This window comes from Macaca nemestrina, chromosome 11 (genome assembly GCF_043159975.1).
Source record: "Macaca nemestrina isolate mMacNem1 chromosome 11, mMacNem.hap1, whole genome shotgun sequence".
In the NCBI taxonomy this organism is placed as follows: Eukaryota; Metazoa; Chordata; class Mammalia; order Primates; family Cercopithecidae; genus Macaca; species Macaca nemestrina.
In genome coordinates, this window is record NC_092135.1 from 59,570,588 (window position 1) to 59,592,079 (window position 21,492).

Here is a 21,492-nt window from a genome sequence, read left to right on the forward strand (position 1 = left end):
TTATATTAATGAAAAATTACAAATCTAAGTTGTCAACACTAGAGGAATAATTAAACAAACTATATGATATTAACCTGATGAAATAGTATGCAGCAATTAGAAAGTATGATTTTGAGAAGTATGAATATGACAATGTTTGTTTTCTTATTAGTTAGGATCTACTAAGTTGTATTGCATAACAACTATAAATTATCAGTTGCTTAATGCAATAAACGTTAATTTCTTGCTCACATACATTTTTAGGATGAGTCAGGAGCACGATTATGGACTTCTGTTCCACACAGTCACTCAGAAATCCAGGGTTACATAGATTTTATAGCTACACCATTTGGGCCACGTAATCTCCTTGCCCACTGTACCTGGGAAGAGAGGAACATGGAGAAGTCAAACCTTTTGTCCTGTACTTTGGCCCAGATGTTACATATTACATCACTTTTGCTGATACCTTTTGGGTCATCACTATTTCTCTTCTTACAGTCCAGGAAGAGAAAGAAGACAGCATAGCATGATACCATGAGTATTAATAATATAAGCCACAATTACAGATTAAAAGAATCAAAATATATAACTGTATGTGCATATATATTCTTATAGACATGAATTAGGGAAAAATATGAAAGATTATAAGATTTCAGAAAGAGATCTGGAATGTTATTTTGTCTATTTAGAATTTTTATTATTGTTAATGTTATTTATGTGGTATGTAAACAAAAAAAATGGCTAAGCTTTTGAGAAAATGAGGCAGTATGTGCACAACAGAAAGAACATGAATTTTAAAGTCAGCTCACTTATCAGCGAAAGCTAAACATTGAGTACACATGGACATAAATATGGGAATAATAGACACTGCGGGCTACTAGAAGTTGGGGAGTTGGGTTTAAAAAAGCTACTTAGTACTGTGCTCCCTACCTGGGTGACAGGACTTCTACATCAAATCTCAGCATCACACAATATTCCCATGTAACAAAACTGCCCATGTACCCTGTATATCTAAAATAAAAGTTGACCTTAAATAAAGAATTTTGATTCAAATCCTAACATTGTTTCACATTAATTGGGCAAGTTATGCTGTAATACAAGTCATTTAACCTTTTTAAATTGAGCTCCTGATTCCTCATCTTTGAAGTGGGGATCAAAATATTTACATTCTAGGGCTCTTGAGAAGATTAAATAAGATAAAGTATGTTTATTTCACTAACACTAATATAGAACTCCCAGATAGCATTATAACCGTATTAGCAACTTGTAACTCATTTACTCTTCATAACCATAATATCCAAGTAAGTAACATAATCCCAATTTTGCACATAAGGAAATTGAGGCACAAAGAACTTGCTTAAAATCACATGGCTAAATAAATAAGTGTCAGAACTGGATGTGAACCTAGGCAGTGTGGTTTCAGAACCTTTCTTACTACCACTCTACTGCCTCTTATAAATCTAAGCTTAGTGCCAACTGACAGTATGAATTTAATACTTGGGAACTATTTCTAGCTACAATGCTAACTATAAATTAGTTTTAGCTGTTTCTGTCATATGCTAAGTAGAGGAGATCAGGTTAATGACGTATATTTCCAGTAACTGAAGTTCTTCTAAATAGAAAAAATTCTATCACCTCAATTACATACAAATTTAACACAAAGAATAAATAATTTTTGGTCTTATGAAGAGAATAAATAATGCAGGAAATTTAAGAAGTTATTAATCAAGAATCCTATGTATATATTTACTCATCCTTTTTTTTTTTTTTTTTTTTTTTTGAGACGGAGTCTCACTCTGTCGCCCAGGCTGGAGTGCAGTGGCCGGATCTCAGCTCACTGCAAGCTCCGCCTCCCGGGTTCCCGCCATTCTCCTGCCTCAGCCTCCCGAGTAGCTGGGACTACAGGCGCCCGCCACCTCGCCCGGCTAGTTTTTTGTATTTTTTAGTAGAGACGGGGTTTCACCGTGTTAGCCAGGATGGTCTCGATCTCCTGACCTCGTGATCCACCCGTCTCGGCCTCCCAAAGTGCTGGGATTACAGGCTTGAGCCACCGCGCCCGGCCTTACTCATCCTTTTTTATTCCCTCATGTCCCATTTCAAATCTGATTTTATTTTTTCTATGTTGAGTATTTTTATTTCCTCTTCTATATATTTTGAGTTTTGAGATATTTTTAGCATTTGTATCATTAAGAAAGTTGTTTTGCTTAAAATTGCAATGAAATGTAGTGTCATTATTTTAGTAAATTACATGTATACTAATAATTCTACTGCTTTTTAAGTTATATGATAAAACATATCACTAGTAAATAATCATTGGGTTTAAAGAACAATCCTGATTAGAGCTGTTACTTTGCTTTTAAAATTAATTACTTAAACACTACAGTTTTCATAACTTATACTCATACCTGAAATACAGTATTTTTTCCGCTGCTTGTTTTACTTATCATTGAAGTTTGTCTCCTCATGTTTTATTTATCTCCCTCCTTATATAAAAAAACTTGAAGTTTCTCAATTTACTGAATCAATAAGCCTTTCAAATATTATTTTATTATTTCTACTCTGCTTTGATTTGTTGGTTTTACTTGTACCAGGAAACTTCTTTCCAGCTTCATTTTGAAATTATTGACCGTTCAAATCTTATTTACCTGTAAATCATTAAAATAACAGACACTTTTGGCTTATTTCAGTATAAATAATTCACATCATTGACTTTTGTATATGTGGGCCAACTCAGAACTGTCCTAATTAATGATAAGAAGGCTGAACATTGTATAGTATTCTGATATTGTACATTATTACAAACTTACAAACAGCAACATTTTATTAATGATGGAGAAGGTAGAACTTGTTAATTGCATTTAAAAATATATACATCTATCCTCATCCCCTTCTTGCAATTGACACTTACATCTCCTACAAGTCCATAATATATAAACTTTGTCCGGGATGGTCAAGGATACTGATATTTGAGAGCATTACAAACGATATAATCTTAGATTGAAACAAAGATAGGTACTTGAATACAAACCAAAATATGACCCTTACTTTCATCTAGAAAACAACTTAATTTAAAATTTCAAGTATTTTACAAATAAAAAGGATCTAGCAATAATAAAATTGATTTTAAACTCATTTTATTTTATTTAGGTCCATCAGTTTATTGGCTCAGCATTTCATCTTCCACTTTAGATATCCCTTCTGGTATCACTTTATTTCTTCTTGAAGCGTATACTTAGAAATTCCTTTAACAAGGGTGTCTTGGTGGGAAATTTTCTCAGTTTCTGTTTATATTAAGTGTCTTTCCTCAACTTTATTGAAGTATAATTGACAAATAAAAACTGTATATATTCAAAGTGTACAGTGATGATTTGATATACATTTTATAATGATTACCGCGATCAAGTTAATCAACACATCCATCAGCATATATAGTTACATGTGTGTGTTGTGTGTGGTGCGAACACTTAAGATCTACTGTCTTAGCAAATTTCAAGTAAACAATACGATATTATTAACTATAGTCACCATGCTGTACATTAGGTCCCCAAAACTTATTCATCTTATAACTGAAAGTTAGTACCTTTTGACCAATATCTCCCCATTTCCCCATACTCCTCAGTCCCTGGCAACCAACCTTCTACCTTCTACTTATATGATTTTGACTATTATTTAAGATTCTACATGTAGGTATGATCATATAGTATTTGCTTTTCTGTGTCTGGCTTATTTTGCTTAGCATAATGTGTATCTGTTGATCATTTTTATGTCTTCTTTGGAAAAATGTTTACTCAGGTCCTATGCTCATTTTAAAATTAAGTTTTTAAAAAGTTGTTTTTGCTATTGGGTTGTATTAGTTGCTTATATTTTTTAGATACTAACCCCTTACCCCTTATCAGATACATGGTTTGCAAATATTTTTTCCCATCCTATAGGTTGCCTTTTCATTTTGCTGATTGTTTCCTTTGCTGTGCAGATTAAATGTCTTTCTTGAATGATAGCTTAGCTAGGCATATACTTCTAGAGTAACAAAAATTTTTCCTAGAGTAACAAAAAAAATACAGATATTATTTTATTGTCTTGTTTTTTCTGTTTTGATATTTTGTTGTTTCTTTGTAGGTGGCTTTTTTCCTGGATGCTTTAAAAATGTCTCATTCTGCTGTTTCATGTGGGCATGCATTTTCTTTCAGTTTTCTTCTTGTGATTCCTGAATCTGAGGATTCACGTCCTCTATCAATTCGGGAAAGTTCTTACCTATTATTTTAAAATAGTACTCCTTCACTCTCCATTCTTACCTTATACAATTTCAATTAGGTATGTGTTGGACTTTCTCATATTAACCTCCATCTCTTTAGTTGTTTCTCTTGAATTTTTTATATTTTTGTAATTCTATGCTATGTTCTGTGTACTTTCTTTAGATCTTTTCCCTGGTTCCCTTATTCTTATATCATCTTTTCAGTTAACTGTTTTGCCCATCCATGGAATTTGCAATTTTAAGAATTATATACAAATACATATGTACATATAATTTCTCAAAGTTCTATTTTTTTACATCAGTATTTTCAATCCTGTCCCAGGGTTTGAGAGAAGTTTTCTATCCAGGCATTGAGATTTTAAGGAGAACCAAATCACTAGCTTGGAAGTTTCGCAGCAAATCAGACTTGCTCTGGGTTCTGCTCATGTCTTTCCCCCTTTTTCAAATAACTCAGCTCTTGTTTTGATACTTATCACTAAACTATCACTTTTTCCCTTTGTCAGCCCAGCAAAGATTCATTTATCTTTTAAAAAACAGCTCAAATGTCTTTTTCAATGGAGCCTTTACTGACATTATCCAAAAAAACTAACAATCTTTATGATTGAGTGTTGCTTGTTGTATTTCCTTCATAATACCATTGTATTATTGCACTTACATCAAGTCTGTAATCTCTCTGAGGATGGAACCATGTCCTATTGGCTTTTGTGGCCCCAATAGTACATAAGAATATATCAATGGATAAGTGGATAAAAAAATGTGGTATATATATAAAATATACATATGTATATATCTATACACACACACCACACACACACCACATGTACACACACAGAGTCACATTCCTGAGCCATATAAAAGAAGGAAATCCTGCAATATACAAATAATATAAAAAACAATAATAACATTTATTGAAAACCTACTACATGCCAGGCAAATTCATACATTTTACATGTGTTAATAAGTCCCTCAAGACAGAGAGATTACATAAAATACACAAAGTTGCATAGCTAGAAATTTATTAAAACAAGACTTACATCTAGATGTTATGTGGCTGCACATACAAACTCTTAGTCTCTATACAGCACTGGCTTTCTGATGCCCTCCAGAATGGGAGAATAGCAGCAGAGAGATAGGATATGCTAGAAAGAATGAGGACTTGGGCATCAGTCTCAAGGAATATATGGCAGATGCTTAGGGAAGGACACAGCAGGACAAATAAATGAAAGCCTGCAAGACAGATGGAGCCTTGTGGTAAGGCATTTATGAGCAAGTTAACATGAAGAGAGTAAACACGGCATGGACAGGAATATCCTGTCCATGTTCCAATAAGAAAATCTAGCAGCAGTTAATATCAGGTTCTGGGTACAAAATTGGATTCATAGGCAGAATGAAGGTTCCAGAAGGACCCTCAAGAACAAGTCAGGAATCAAATCTAGAATTAAAAACGAGCAAACCAGGTAGGCAAAAATGCAGGTTTCGCTACCCTTTAAAATACTTTTGACTAATTAAAACTTTTCTTAACTTCTCAGATACCTTTTATCCTTTAATTAGTAGATGTTAGGCCCACTAGGAGAGACAGTATTCCTTAGGTCACAGCAACAGTCAGAAGTATAACACTATATGTTGTGATGAACTTAATCCTGAACTGGAAGGAGCTCCAGCAGTGGAGGACTTTCACCTCTGAAACTTTGAACCCTGAACCTGACCCTGGGTTATTTCGTTTCAACAGACCAGAGCCTCCCTGACCTAACTGTGTGGTCCCTCAACTGGTCTTTCCATTTTGGATTGGTGGAGTTTTCCAAGTAAATGAAACACTATTCTTACATTAGAGGATTTCACCCTCTAATTCTTATTCTCAGTTCTATTTTTTTTTTGTAGGTATAAAAATGAAACAACACATTCGCTTTGCATAAATAAATGAAACCTAATTTGGTTGGTTGGTATTCCAACACCCCAATTTAGAAAGGAACTTAAATGCTTCTTTAATAAAAACACATAAGACAGAGTGATTTATTGGACCACCTTAGAAGAAATATATTTTATATGATTTACTTAATACAGTAGATGAAACAGATTTAACTTGTATTATCATGAGATGGTATAGTCTATGTCATAGAATAAATATGAGTTTAAAAACCTAATTTCAAATAATATTCCAATAAATTTTATGGCACTATAATATATGAGGTGAAATTAAAAGTTAGGCTTGACTTATGCTTAGATTTCAGTTCAGTTAGTATTTAAATTCTTTTAACACAGCAATCTCTGAGCTGATGTTTGTATATATATTGCCCTATTTAAAGCAGTATGATACAATTAGACCTTAAGCAGTTGAGTCTTTTATATTTGTATTGCACTTTAACTTATATGGTAATGAGCAAAATGGAATGACTTTAGAGTAAATAATGGATGCATATGTTGAATTTTAGCATTGAATCTAAATGTTAATTTTCAATTTTCTTATTTTTAGAATTTAACATAAAAGTAATAAGATGAAAAGAAAACTAAGAAGTTAAATTCTTGTATCTGTTATTTAATGAAACAGTAGCAAAACATTATTAAATCTGAATGTGAAAGTAATATGGTACGTGAGATGTTACAAGTTTGGAAAATTCATGTTTTAACATAGTGAAATGAGTAAAATCAACCTTTGTTTTCTATGAAGTATTTTAACATTAATGAGAATTGCGAAGTCTGAAACCTTTGAAAATAAAAAACACTTAAAAAACTAGCTCTTAGGTCATGTTTATAAAATATATGTGTCCATATATTTTTACTGCTCCTTAAATTAATATTAGAAAATGTTTTATTTATATTAATGAAGATACTCACCCATAGATTGAGAGAGACCATGCATTCCTTGAGTTATGAGAAAACTTCTTTGAAAGTGTTCCATACTTGTATTTTATTAGTTATTCTTTTTCACTTCCTTTCACACATCCAGAAGTTTATTCTTATACTCTCTTTTTTATTTCCCTGCCATTTTCTACTCTACCCTTCATTCAGCAGTATTTTTTTGAAAGATTTTTCTTACTCAAAGTCATGTACATAGATTGCCATCTTAATTACATGTCCATTTTCACACAATTTGAATCCATGGAGTTTCAGTCATTAAAATAAACATGACACATATGTATAGGTCAGAGTCATAGCAAGAAACAGATGGTCACTCCAAAGGGGTGATAAAGCAAGTTTAATGAAAGGACTATTTGTAATGGTGTGGGCAAATAAGAAATAAAAAATACATATAAAGGTTTAGGCAGGATAAAGGGAAATCAGCTAGGGTTCATGAAAACTTGGAGACCTGCAACAACAGGAATCTAGTACTACCCCTAGGCCTAAAGGAATGAGGTGTGGGAGCAGTTAATAAAAATTGGCAAGAGCTATAGGTGTAAAGGAGTCATAGGGCAAGAGCTTTGGTCTATGATAGAGGAATGCAGCAATTTCCATACTATGGCCTAACAGGGGCTATGCCTCTCTTCTCCCATGGTCCAACCCTCTGACATGGTCTCCCCTTGGCTGAACTTAACCAGAAGGTGGAAGGCAAGGAATCTGGTGATGTAGTTTATAAAGAGAGAGCGTGGGGAAAAGAGTGCTAAGCAGATTTATAAGGGTTAATGGAGAATATATAGTACATCATACTGTCCTAATAGCGAATTAAAAGGCAGAAATGGTGGTTGCTTTTTAAAAATTGATATGATAAATAAAGCGGGGAGATACAACCTTACGAAGGGGAATTTGGACCATCTGGCAGAATGGCAGATTCATCTAATCTTTTGACATGGCAATCCACTTCTAGGAATCTATCTCAAAAAATAAACTGGCAAAAATATAAAGTGATATATGTACAAGGTTATCTATTGCCAATAATTGTAATAGCAAAAGACTGGTGGCTATTCAAATGCTTGTCAATAGGAGACTGGTTGACTGAATTATGGTGCATCCATACCATGGAGTATTATACAGCTATAAAATGAATAAGAAGGATCTCTACATACTGTAAAATAATTTTCAGGATATATTGTTAAGAAAGAAAAGCAAGGCACAAGAAAGTGTTTCTAGCATGCCATCTTTTTTTAAAGGAAGGATAATATATTAACTTATAAATATAATTGCTGAGATTATCAAGTGGTAATAGTGGAAGGCTAAATAAAAAATCAATGAAAATGGAGATTTATAGGCAGAGGAAAGGAACAGAGTAGAAGGACAGAGTTAGAAGTAGTTGAAGAAAGAATTCAGAATTGAAAATAAACTGCTTTGTCCTCTATTCATTCTAGAATGCAAAGAGAATTACTAAAAGGCTCACATAATGGATATAAAATATTTGAATTTTACAGCTCATGGCATTATTGTTAGTTTTATTTTGTAAAACTGGAAAAAACATATTTTTTTCAGACCATAGACAAGAGTTATAGTAAATCAGAATAATGTATTTTTAACATATTCATAAAGAGATTAATGATATTCACAAACAATTCCAGAAGAAATAGTTGATATTTTTATGTGAACATTGTAACAGTGAAATGCAGTGGCCCATATTAGCTGCTCTTCCATTAGGGAATGCACTGGTTCAGATGTGAAAGTTGAGCTAGCAATCTTTTTTTGCTATTGCTCTCTAATATTTGCTTAGTAAAATGTAACAACAAAAAATTCTTCTCTTCCTAAATTAACACAACTGACTCTTCTAAAATGGGAAAATATTAACTTGAAAAGTAATGTATTAGAGTTTGTTCATTTGATTAGAAGCCTGTGTAAATGGACTTAAGGTGTGATTTCTGTCGGATTAGTTACTGTTACTGTGTTCCAGGGCAATAGTCTTTACCAGAGCTTTTTAACTTGCAGGTAAAAATCTATTAATAAGTCTTGAAAAAAATTTAATGGATAGTGATGAGTATTTTTAAATGAAGTAGAATACCACAGAGTAGAAAATATCAGGGTGCATTGTTAATGGTAAGTATTGGTTTGTGAAATTTTTGTTTTGTTTACACATATATAAATATGTGACTATGTTGAGATATAAAATGTATTTCTCACTATGGGTCATGTCCAAAAAACTTTTAAAACACTGTCCTATACTACTTACTGGAATTGATTATCTTATAAATGTTTACCCAGTGGGGCTGGGCGTGGTGGCTCACATCTGTAATCTTAGCATTTGGAGGCTGAGGTAGGCGGATCACCTGAGGTCAGGAGTTCAAGACCAGGCTGGCCAATGTGGCGAAACCCCATTTCTACTAAAAATGGAAAAATTAGCTAGGCGTGGTGGCACGTGCCTCTAAGCCCAATTACTTGGGAGGCTGAGGCAGGAGAATTGGTTGAACCCAGGAGCCCAGGAGGCAGAGGTTGCAGTGAGCTGAGATCATGCCACTGCACTCCAGCCTGAGTGACAGAGCAAGACTCAAAAAAAAAAAAAAGTTTACCTGATGGTATAGCAAGGGTAGATTATACTAAGGGACAATGCAAAATGCAATATGTTTACATGTTTTCTTCCTTACACAGTGCTAAAGTCTACTCCTAAATGAGCAAATACATGTGGAAATTAGGATGCATTAATGTGTTTGATGTTCAATAAATCTAGAGAGTAACTCAGTACAAAATGAAATAAAAATTTATCTTACTATGTGTTTGGGGTAACCAAAAGGCTGGCACCCAGTGCTGTATGTCCCTCTGCATTCCCTTCATCATGTCCCATGTTTACTTGCTCTTGATAACAAGGAGGAAGGGAAGTGCTCTATTAAAAAGTTTTGAACAATATTGAAATGATCTTTCAAACTGTAACAAAAGTAGAGGACTTTTAGTACATGTATTAGTGTTAATTTGTATCTTGGGATTTTTTTTTTTTTTTTTTTTTTTTTTTGCCTAAAAGAGTATACATTTGATTTTTCTGTGAAGCATCCAACGAGTATTTAAAGGGGATACTGTATATGAAGCTTCAAAATGAGACACGTACATTGAATTACATTCATATTCTAGCTTCTGGTATTTTTCTTTCAAATAAATGTTACAATTAAGTCATTTTTCCTTGCAACTTGTACAGGAATTAAATAATCAACTATTTCGTATTTAGATTCTACTTCTACTTCTGCTGTAAAATTTCACTCTCAGTATCTTTCCAACTATTTAATGGAATTGTCTTTTGGTTGAGGATAGCATAGGTGCCTTATATAAATAAAGAGAGAAATCATTCATATAAGTTAAAAATTGATTCAGGTTCTTGAAATAAAAATTAAATGTTTCACTGCTTAGGGGAAAACATCTTCTGGCCTTTTACACAAAGGTTTACATTTTGCGGTTGTTTTTAAGAGACTGCCATCGCAAGATACAGTGAAATAGTGCTTGTTTTGACCTTTGAACATGGATACATGCCTTAGCTTTTGGCATTCTGCCTAACAACACGTCAGAGGGCAGAGATTCATTCTAATGTGACATATATTTGACTATGTCTTGCAAAAAAAATAATAAATTTGCTTTGTAAATATATCAGTAACAGAATCTTAATAGGCTTCAACTTGTATTTGTCTGGTTCGGGAAAATTATATAAACCCCATTTTTAGTTTTTTTCTATTGCTTTTATTGCTCAAACCAAGTCTTTTTAAAAAACTGCCCAAGAGCAAAGCAATGGCTATGAATCCTGTTTTATTTTCATTAAAAAAATTTTTTTTCCATTCATACATTTCTTTAACTCTGATTGCAAGCACTTAGCCCTGATCTGTCTCAGCATATGTTGTCACAAAGATACAAGACCACAGGCTAAAAAACATATCTTTCCATTATGTATTTTGCTATGTGTGATGCACAGGAGAGCTGACCTCCCTGGTTGAAATGTATCTATAATCCTTTACCTGAAAGTACTGATTTGTAAAACATGGAGGCAAAAATCTTTATCAAGATTATGTTGAAGAATTAAGAAGCATATCTCTATATATATTTTGTGTGTGTGTGTGTGTGTGTGTGTATTCAGGCTTTTTCACAGACATGAGCATTTTTAAACTTTATTTGGTATAAAACATAATGCCTGTTAGTTGTACTTATCCCTACTTCAGACACCTGACTATAACGTCTTGTGTTTTAACACTGCTATTTATGCCATCCTCATAAGTAGTAGGAAAACACTTAACCATATACCTCACACCTCATTTACCAGTTCAGTATCTAACTCCCTGAACTCTTTTCTAAGACAGTAGTAAACCAATCAGAAAAGCTAAGTGGAAGTGGAAACAGATTGTTAATGTCTAAGAATGGTGGAACTTGCTATACTCTGCTCTTACGGGGGTTTTAATTGTTTTTAATGTGTTATCCAAAGGAAGCAGAAAATATTGTGGTATTTTTCTCTTAGAATCCTTTGCCTTGGTCATCTGAAATTAAAACTGATGGGAATAGTTATCTGTTCTGAGTACCCATAAAAAGGCCCTGATAACATCAGCTAAAATATCATTCTCAAAAAGGATTTGGAATTTGTATTCTCAATGTCTCAGTTTCTTCATTTACTTGCTCTGTTACTGTTGGAAGATGATATCACCTCTCAGTTTGCCCCCAAAACAAGGCCACCTAGTAGAAGGTTCCTCACCTACCATTTTCTTTGTTCAGAATATCTCTGAATACATAACAACCCTTCCAATATTCTTTCCCCCAAACCTCAGAAAAAAAGAGTCCCTATCTTTAATGCTAATAGCTTACTCCTTAGATCAGAGTCATATTCTTTCTTAGCACCTGGGCTAGGGGTAATTTTTATTTACTTCTTTCCTAGCATCTTAGTTCTCTTCTATATTGACACCTTTCCTTTAGCCTTCAGATATGCAAAGGTCTAACTGACTTGAAAACAAAACAAATACTCTGATTTTGAAGACTTCTCAATTATAATCTATTTTTCTTTCAATTATTCATTCTTGAACTGAGGAAACAACCACAAGATGTGTTCAGAAACCCACTGGATCCACAGTGAGACAGATTTCAGCCAGAACTTCACTGACTACCTGACATCCATAAGTCCCTACTCTCGCTGGTGAGCCCAAGTGACATTTTCAGTCTGTTTGGAATAGTGTCAGTTCAGAGACAGCGTCCAGTTATTTCCTTCAAAGTCCGATTATTTCCTTTTCCCCAATGCACAGTCATCCTGGTAAAAGATGGTAGGTCTCTTTGGGGAAGGCTGTGAGAAAGACTACAAATTTTTGGCAGTGTAGCAAGATCCTTTCTCTAGTGGATCTGGCCTCTCCTTCATTCAAGAGGTTCTGGGTCTGTAAATTGGCTCAAGTATGGACATTGATTGAGAGACCATGACTCTTCTTATGATTCAAGTTAGACTTGTTTACTGACCTAGAACCTGACCCTTTGTGCTTCTGCAGATCATGTAAGAATTTAGTAGACTGCACATCTATTTCACTTCTAGTGACACCTTGATCAACTAACAAATACCATAGGTCTCTGAATCAGACTATTCTGATTACTGTTTTTACTACTGTTTATATGTTAACCACACCCATCTTTAGTGACTATGTGCTGTCTTTTGGCTCCTGTCCTGTCTCGGATCTAATTATCCAATTCCATTTTAGGATTCCAGTTTGATGACAGCAGTTTCCTTATAATTCCTGACCCACAGAGGAAAAAGACCATAGAGCTCTTCAAGGATGCTAGGGTTCCCATCACAAATTCGTTTCCCATAGTCCTGGTGAAAGATGTGTCTTCTGGACCCTCCTGGTATGGGCAAGCAGGCCTTAAATTATAAATCTACTCTAACATTTCAGTCTTCCTAAGCCTTTATATACTTTCCTCTACAGTGTAACAAAGCAGTTCTGGAATTTCAACTTCATTTAGCATAGCCCATTTTTTGGTTCATGTTTTAGCCAACTAACCAAACTGTTGGAGTCCTTTCTAACCCCTTGAGTGATGACATTAAATATAGGATCTCTGTTTAGTGGGTCCATATCAATAAAGTCAGCCTGAGCCAATGTTATATTCCTTCCATTATTACCTCAACACCCTTAATATCCATTCCCACATATGTTTCCTGTATTTCTGTCTGTATAGATTGGAAACATCTTGCAGTTATTTGGAATGTAGCTCAACTCCTTGTGGGTCACATTTTGTACCTCACCTTTCAAGGCCCACTGGAACTTAAGTCTAGTCAAAGGTCTAAAAGCAAAGACATGCAGTGGGGGGTAAGCTAATTGAGAATCAGCAGTGCTTTGCAAGGCAAGAACTGTATCCTCTTGCCCCATTTATTCATGATAGATCACCTCATTAGTTTTGCTTGATTAGATTTTGACTTTTGCATTTTCCTTATATGTTCCCCTCACAAAGTTACCAATGATCATGTAGTCCAAGTTCAACAACTTTGGAAAATAATTTTGCATCATTTAAAAAAATGTCTATATGTTGTTTGACATTATTGATTCTTCTTTCATTTCTCTTCTCCTTACTCTAATTTTTCATGTGCCTTATTTATAAGAATTCTCCAACATTGAGACATTGAAAATTTTTTTCCTCCCCCTCTCTGTTCTGTCCATACTCTTAAATTAACAGTAATTTATTTCTTTTCTGGATTCCCATGACTCTTGTATTCACTGCTACATATTATGGCACTCTGTCAAAGATTTCTTCCTTAATGGAAGAAAGGCAGGTCCCCAATGTCTGATGCTCTAATGTATTGATGGATAGAAGAAAAAAAAGTTTTTACATTTTAAATTTATTTTTTTTATTTTCTTTTCAGCATACTCTGGCTTTCAAAGAAGAAACAAAAACCTTTTTTCTACTAGTCATATACCAGAATAGACAGGAATAGATCTTGGAAGCTTCACTCACCTTTAGTCTATCTTTTTATTTCTCCTTTTGTGCTCAGTGTTCACTGTTAAGGTAATTTTTATAGAGGTGTGCACAACCAGATAAAAGTTGGAAATATAATAGTTTACATTTTATTTCTTTCAGAATTTTGTATTTTGTCTATTCCTGCATTGTCAAAATGGATTGATTATACTCAGCCCCCCTTCCATTATTTTTTGAGTACCAAATTAGTGACTATAGTATTTTGAGCATATGTTTAGTACTCAGAAGACATAGCCTCTATCCACTCATTCTAAATTGGCAAAAATATAGAGAGACACTAGAAGGTTTAGTGCACATGATCATAATTTACTATTTAGTTAGAATAAAATGCATTATACTGAAGCAAAGTAATTAGAATTGCCTTTTACCTAATAATTGCTACTAATTGCTTTCAAGAGATTAGATCCCCCAACCCCATTTTTAATGACAGTGGAATTATTTTACCTGCCATAGCATTAATGGTGTTAATACTATTGATTTTCATATTTTCCTTGCGTAGTTCGAAATGTCATCTTGTTAACAAGAATTCTTTATCAAGGATAAAAATGCATGTTACTAAATAGATAGGATAACTATTTTTTTTGTTGTTGTTTTTCATCTCACTAACAAATGGTGCCAACTGGAATGTTTGACTGCCTCCAATGTTATAAAAAACCAGATGATATTTCTTCAAATATGTGGTCAAATTTATTTTAGTCTTCTTTTTGAGCCAACACTTAATAATCAAATAGACTACTCATGAACAACTAGATTTAAGTGACTGAATTAAACTTTGAAATATCAGATTTTATCAAGGTTTGTTTTTTGAAATTAAGATAATATGTGTGTTATCATTTAATCTTCCTTATCCTCATTTAACAGAGAAATGATGAAGAAGCAGTTGTGGATAGAGGTGGAACTCGTTCTATTCTCAAAACACACTTTGAGAAAGAAGATTTAGAAGGTAAGACCTTTTTTCTTGGGATAGCTATTGGTATGCTTTCCAAAAGTATTTCAAAGATAAATGTAGTTTGTCACATTGTGAAGAATTGCAAAAGTTGATATCAGAGTAATGGTAGCTTATTGGGGAGGAGTACATCTGATTGTTTTGGTACAGTCTGGAATGTCAGTAGGCAGACCTGAAAACAATGAGAAGCATCAGTTCATCAAACAGACATTTATTGAACCCCTACTATATTCTAAGCACTGTACTCTGTGTCAATCTTTCAATAATCCCTGCTTCGTGTAATTACAATCAATTGAGACATGATGACAGATCAGCATATCAAGTGCTGTATGAGAGGTGAATGTGGGACAGGAGGGGCATCTAACTCAGCCTGTGTTGTCAGAGTAGGCTGTCACTGGAAGAGAGATAAGAACAATTGGAATTCTCATTTTACTCATATATATGTGTGTGTATGTGTGTATGTGTGTATATATATGTATACACCCACACACACATGTATAGGAAAGATATAGGCACCATTTTTGTGTGTTCTCTTTAATAGGAAGAAGGATGACTAATTCAACAGGGAGGTAGTATGGCCCAGTGGTTAACTGTAAAAGTTCTGAAACCAGACTGCAGTGGATTCAAATACCAGTGCTGCCCCTTATTTATCATAGGAACTTCAGCCGGTTAGTTACCTTTTCTGCACCTCAGTGTCCTTAACTGTTAAAGCAAGGATAATAATGGAATACATTTCCTAGTTTTTCTATGAGAATTAATGGAAAATTACTTAGAATAGTACCTGGCAAAAGAGTTGTATAAATATTGTCAATTATTGTTATACCAACATTTAATGTACATACAGGATTAGCTAATTGTCACTAATGAGAAATTGTTACTAATGAGATACAAGGTATAGTATTTGTCATCTTTTGATTGAAAAGTAAAAGCAAGGTGATCTTAAGTACAAGTCATCAGAGAGAGCTCCCAATAAACCACTGAGTTGAGAGGTAAGAGTTTTTTCATTTTAAGCCTTGTAATGTAACCATTTATAGTACAATTAAATTAATTCTTCTTGGATCTTATCTTTAGTCACAACACTGACATAACAGGAGACTTACTATAACCTTTAGAAACAACTCTCAACAACTATATCGACTCTTTGCCTGACATTTTTCTTGTTGCACAAAAATACTCAGATCTAAGAAGGTTATGCTTACTGGGTAGGCCTATTGATTTGCTATGTTATCCATATTCATTACGTAAATTTAAGGGAGCAAAACCTTAAAAAATCTAGACTGGTAATGGATAATATTTTAAAAATTATCTTTGGGTTTGAAATGCCATTACATTTTTTTAAACAACATATTTACCTTCCTATTTATGTCATGCTATGACAAGCTATCCCTATCTTTTTTATTTATTTATTTTTTTAATACTTTAAGTTCTAGGGTGCATGTGGATAACGTGCAGGTTTGTTACATATGTATACTTGTGCCATGTTGGCGTGCTGCACCCATCAACTCGTCATTTACATCAGGTATAACTCCCAGTGCAATCCCTCCCCCCTCCCCACTCCCTGTGATAGGCCCCGGTGTATGATGTTCCCCTTCCCGAGTCCAAGTGATCTCATTGTTCAATTCCCACCTATGAGTGAGAACATGCGGTGTTTGGTTTTCTGTTCTTGCGATAGTTTGCTGAGAATGATGGTTTCCAGCTGCATCCATGTCCCTACAAAGGACGCAAACTCATCCTTTTTTATGGCTGCATAGTATTCCATGGTGTATATGTGCCACATTTTCTTAATCCAGTCTGTCACTGATGGACATTTGGGTTGATTCCAAGTCTTTGCTATTGTGAATAGTGCTGCAATAAACATACGTGTGCATGGGTCTTTATAGCAGCATGATTTATAATCCTTTGGGTATATACCCAGTAATGGGATGACTAGGTCATATGGTACTTCTAGTTCTAGATCCTTGAGGAATCGCCATACTGTTTTCAACAATGGTTGAACTAGTTTAAAATCCCACCAACAGTGTAAAAGTGTTCCTATTTCTCCACATCCTCTCCAGCACCTGTTGTTTCCTGACTTTTTAATGATTGCCATTCTAACTGGTGTGAGATGGTATCTCATTGTGGTTTTGATGTGCATTTCTCTGATGGCCAGTGATGATGAGCATTTTTTCATGTGTCTGTTAGCTGTATGAATGTCTTCTTTTGAGAAATGTCTGTTCATATCCTTTGCCCACTTTTCGATGGGGTTGTTTGTTTTTTTCTTGTAAATTTGTTTGAGTTCTTTGTAGGTTCTGGATATTAGCCCTTTGTCAGCTGAGTCGATTGCAAAAATGTTCTCCCATTCTGTAGGTTGCCTGTTCACTCTGATGGTAGTTTCTTTTGCTGTGCAGAAGCTCTTTAGTTTAATGAGATCCCATTTGTCAATTTTGGCTTTTGTTGCTGTTGCTTTTGGTGTTTTAGACATGAAGTCCTTGCCCATGCCTATGTCCTGAATGGTATTACCTAGGTTTTCTTCTAGGGTTTTTATGGTATTAGGTCTAACAATTAAGTCTCTAATCCATCTTGAATTAATTTTCGTATAAGAAGTAAGGAAAGGATCCAGTTTCAGCTTTCTACTCATGGCTAGCCAATTTTCCCAGCATCATTTATTAAATAGGGAATCCTTTCCCCATTTCTTGTTTTTCTGAGGTTTGTCAAAGATCAGTTGGCTGTAGATGTGTGGTATTATTTCTGAGGACTCTGTTCTGTTCCATTGGTCTGTATCTCTGTTTTGGTACCAGTACCATGCTGTTTTGGTTACTGTAGCCTTGTAGTATAGTTTGAAGTCAGGTAGCGTGATGCCTCCAGCTTTGTTCTTTTGACTTAGGATTGTCTTGGCAATGGGGGCTCTTTTTTGCTTCCATATGAACTTTAAAGCAGTTTTTTCCAATTCTGTGAAGAAAGTCATTGGTAGCTTGATGGGGATGGCATTGAATCTCTAAATAACCTTGGGCAGTATGGCCATTTTCACGATATTGATTCTTCCTATCCATGAGCATGGTATGTTCTTCCATTTGTTTGTGTCCTCTTTTATTTCACTGAGCCGTGGTTTGTAGTTCTCCTTGAAGAGGTCCTTTACATCCCTTGTAAGTTGGATTCCTAGGTATTTCATTCTCTTTGAAGCAATTGTGAATGGAAGTTCATTCATGATTTGGCTCTCTGTTTGTCTGTTACTGGTGTATAAGAATGCTTGTGATTTTTGCACATTAATTTTGTATCCTGAGACTTTGCTGAAGTTGCTTATCACCTAAGGAGATTTTGGGCTGAGACAATGGGGTTTTCTAAATATACAATCATGTCATCTGTAAACAGGGACAATTTGACTTCCTCATTTCCTAACTGAATACCCTTGATTTCTTTCTCTTGCCTGATTGCCCTAGCCAGAACTTCCAACACTATGTTGAATAGGAGTGGTGAGAGAGGGCATCCCTGTCTTGTGCCAGTTTTCAAAGGGAATTTTTCCAGTTTTTGCCCATTCAGTATGATATTGGCTGTAGGTTTGTCATAAATAGCTCTTATTATTTTGAGATACGATCCATCAGTAGCAAATTTATTGAGCGTTTTTAGCATGAAGGGCTATTGAATTTTGTCGAAGGCCTTTTCTGCATCTATTGAGATAATCATGTGGTTCTTGTCTTTGGTTCTGTTTATATGCTGGATTACATTTATTGATTTGCATATGTTGAACCACCCTTGCATCCCAGGGATAAAGCCCACTTGATCATGGTGGATAAGCTTTTTGATGTGCTGCTGGATCCGGTTTGCCAGTATTTTATTGAGGATTTTTGCATCAATGTTCATCAGGGGTATTGGTCTAAAATTCTCTTTTTTTGTTGTGTCTCTACCAGGCTTTGGTATCAGGATGATGTTGGCCTCATAAAATGAGTTAGGGAGGATTCCCTCTTTTTCTATTGATTGGAATAGTTTCAGAAGGAATGGTAAGAGCTCCTCCTTGTACCTCTGGTGAATTCAGCTGTGAATCCCTCTTGTCCTGGACTTTTTTTGGTTGGTAGGCTATTAATTATTGCCTCAATTTCAGAGCCTGCTATTGGTCTATTCAGGGATTCAACTTCTTCCTGGTTTAGTCTTGGGAGAGTGTAAGTGTCCAGGAAATTATCCATTTCTTCTAGATTTCCTTGTTTATTTGCGTAGAGGTGATTATAGTATTCTCTGATGGTAGTTTGTATTTCTGTGGGGTTGGTGGTGATATCCCCTTTATCATTTCTTATTGTGTCTATTTGATTCTTCTCTCTTTTCTTCGTTATTAGTCTTGCTAGCGGTCTGTCAATTTTGTTGATCTTTTCAAAAAACCAACTCCTGGATTCATTGATTTTTTGGAGGGTTTTTTGTGTCTCTGTCTCCTTCAGTTCTGCTCTGATCTTAGTTATTTCTTGCCTTCTGCTAGCTTTTGAATGTGTTTGTTCTTGCTTCTCTAGTTCTTTTCATTGTGATGTTAGAGTGTCAATTTTAGATCTTTCCAGCTTTCTCTTGTGGGCATATAGTGCTATAAATTTCCCTCTACACATTGCTTTAAATGTGTTCCAGAGATTCTGGTATGTTGTATCTTTGTTCTCATTGGTTTCAAAGAACATCTTTATTTCTGCCTTCATTTCGTTATGTACCCAGTAGTCATTCAGGAGCAGGTTATTCAGTTTCCATGTAGTTAAGCGGTTTTGATTGAGTTTCTTAGTCCTGAGTTCTAGTTCGTTTGCACTGTGGTCTGAGAGACAGTTTGTTATGATTTCTGTTCTTGTACATTTGCTGAGGAGTGCTTTACTTCCAATTATGTGGTCAATTTTGGAATAAGTGTGATGTGGTGCTGGGAAGAATGTATATTCTCTCGATTTGGAGTGGAGAGTTCTATAGATGTCTATTAGGTCTGCTTGCTGCACAGATGAGTTCAATTCCTGGATATCCTTGTTAACTTTCTGTCTCGTTGATCTGTCTAATGTTGATAGTGGAGTGTTGAAGTCTCCCATTATTATTGTATGGGAGTCTAAGTCTCTTTGTAAGTCCCTAAGGACTTGCTTTATGAATCTGGGTGCTCCTGTATTGGGTGCATATATATTTAGGATAGTTAGCTCTTCCTGTTGAATTGATCCTTTTACCATTATGTAATGGCCTTCTTTGTCTCTTTTGATCTTTGATGGTTTAAAGTCTGTTTTTTCAGAGACTAGGATTGCAACCCCTGCTTTTTTTTGTTCTCCATTTGCTTGGTAGATCTTCCTCCATCCCTTTATTTTGAGTCTATGTATGTCTCTGCATGTGAGATGGGTCTCCTGAATACAGCAAACTGATGGGTCTTGACTCTATCCAGTTTGCCTGTCTGTGTCTTCTAATTGGAGCATTTAGTCCATTTACATTTAAGGTTAATATTGTTATGTGTGAACTTGATCCTGCCATTATGATATTAACTGATTATTTTGCTCGTTAGTTGATGCAGTTTCTTCCTAGCCTCGATGGTCTTTACATTTTGGCATGTTTTTGCAATGGCTGGTTATCGGTTGTTCCTTTCCATGTTTAGTGCTTCCTTCAGGGTCTCTTGTAAGGCAGGCCTGGTGGTGACAAAATCTCTAAGCATTTGCTTATCTGTAAAGGATTTTATTTCTCCTTCACTTATGAAACTTAGTTTGGCTGGATATGAAATTCTGGGTTGAAAATTCTCTTCTTTAAGAATGTTGAATATTGGCCCCCACTCTCTTCTGGCTTGTAGAGTTTCTGCCGAGAGATCTGCTGTTAGTCTGATGGGCTTCCCTTTGTGGGTAACCCGACCTTTCTCTCTGGCTGCCCTTAGGATTTTTTCCTTCATTTCAACTTTGGTGAATCTGGCAATTATGTGTCTTGGAGTTGCTCTTCTCGAGGAGTATCTTTGTGGCGTTCTCTGTATTTCCTGAATTTGAATGTTGGCCTGTCCTACTAGGTTGGGGAAGTTCTCCTGGATGATATCCTGAAGAGTGTTTTCCAACTTGGTTCCATTTTCCCCCTCACTTTCAGGCACCCCAATCAGACGTAGATTTGGTCTTTTTACATAATCCCATACTTCTTGCAGGCTTTGTTCATTTCTTTTTCTTCTTTTTTCTTTAGGTTTCTCTTCTCGCTTCATTTCATTCATTTGATCCTCAATCGCTGATAGTCTTTCTTCCAGTTGATCGAGTCGGTTACTGAGGCTTGTGCATTTGTCACGTATTTCTCGTGTCATGGTTTTCATCTCTGTCAATTCGTTTATGGCCTTCTCGGCATTAATTTTTCTAGTTATCAATTCTTCCACTCTTTTTTCAAGATTTTTAGTTTCTTTGCACTGGGTACGTAATTCCTCCTTTAGCTCTGAGAAGTTTGATGGACTGGAGCCTTCTTCTCTCATCTTGTCAAAGTCATTCTCCGTCCAGCTTTGATCCATTGCTGGCAATGAGCTGCGTTCCTTTGCAGGGGGCGATGTGCTCTTATTTTTTGAATTTCCAGC

General features: G+C 35.1%; 1 protein-coding gene across 20 annotated transcripts in view; it reads left to right on the forward strand.

Annotated features, from left to right (window-relative positions):
* The window catches only part of LOC105483348 (solute carrier family 4 member 10), a 452,662-nt gene that overhangs the window by 214,400 nt on the left and 216,770 nt on the right, over positions 1 to 21,492 (forward strand). For all 20 annotated transcript variants that reach the window (XM_011744188.2, XM_024793282.2, XM_011744189.3 and 17 more), the window contains one exon: positions 14,912 to 14,993. In XM_011744188.2, the coding sequence (XP_011742490.1) occupies positions 14,912 to 14,993 (82 nt within the window). The remainder of the gene's footprint in view (positions 1 to 14,911; positions 14,994 to 21,492) is intronic.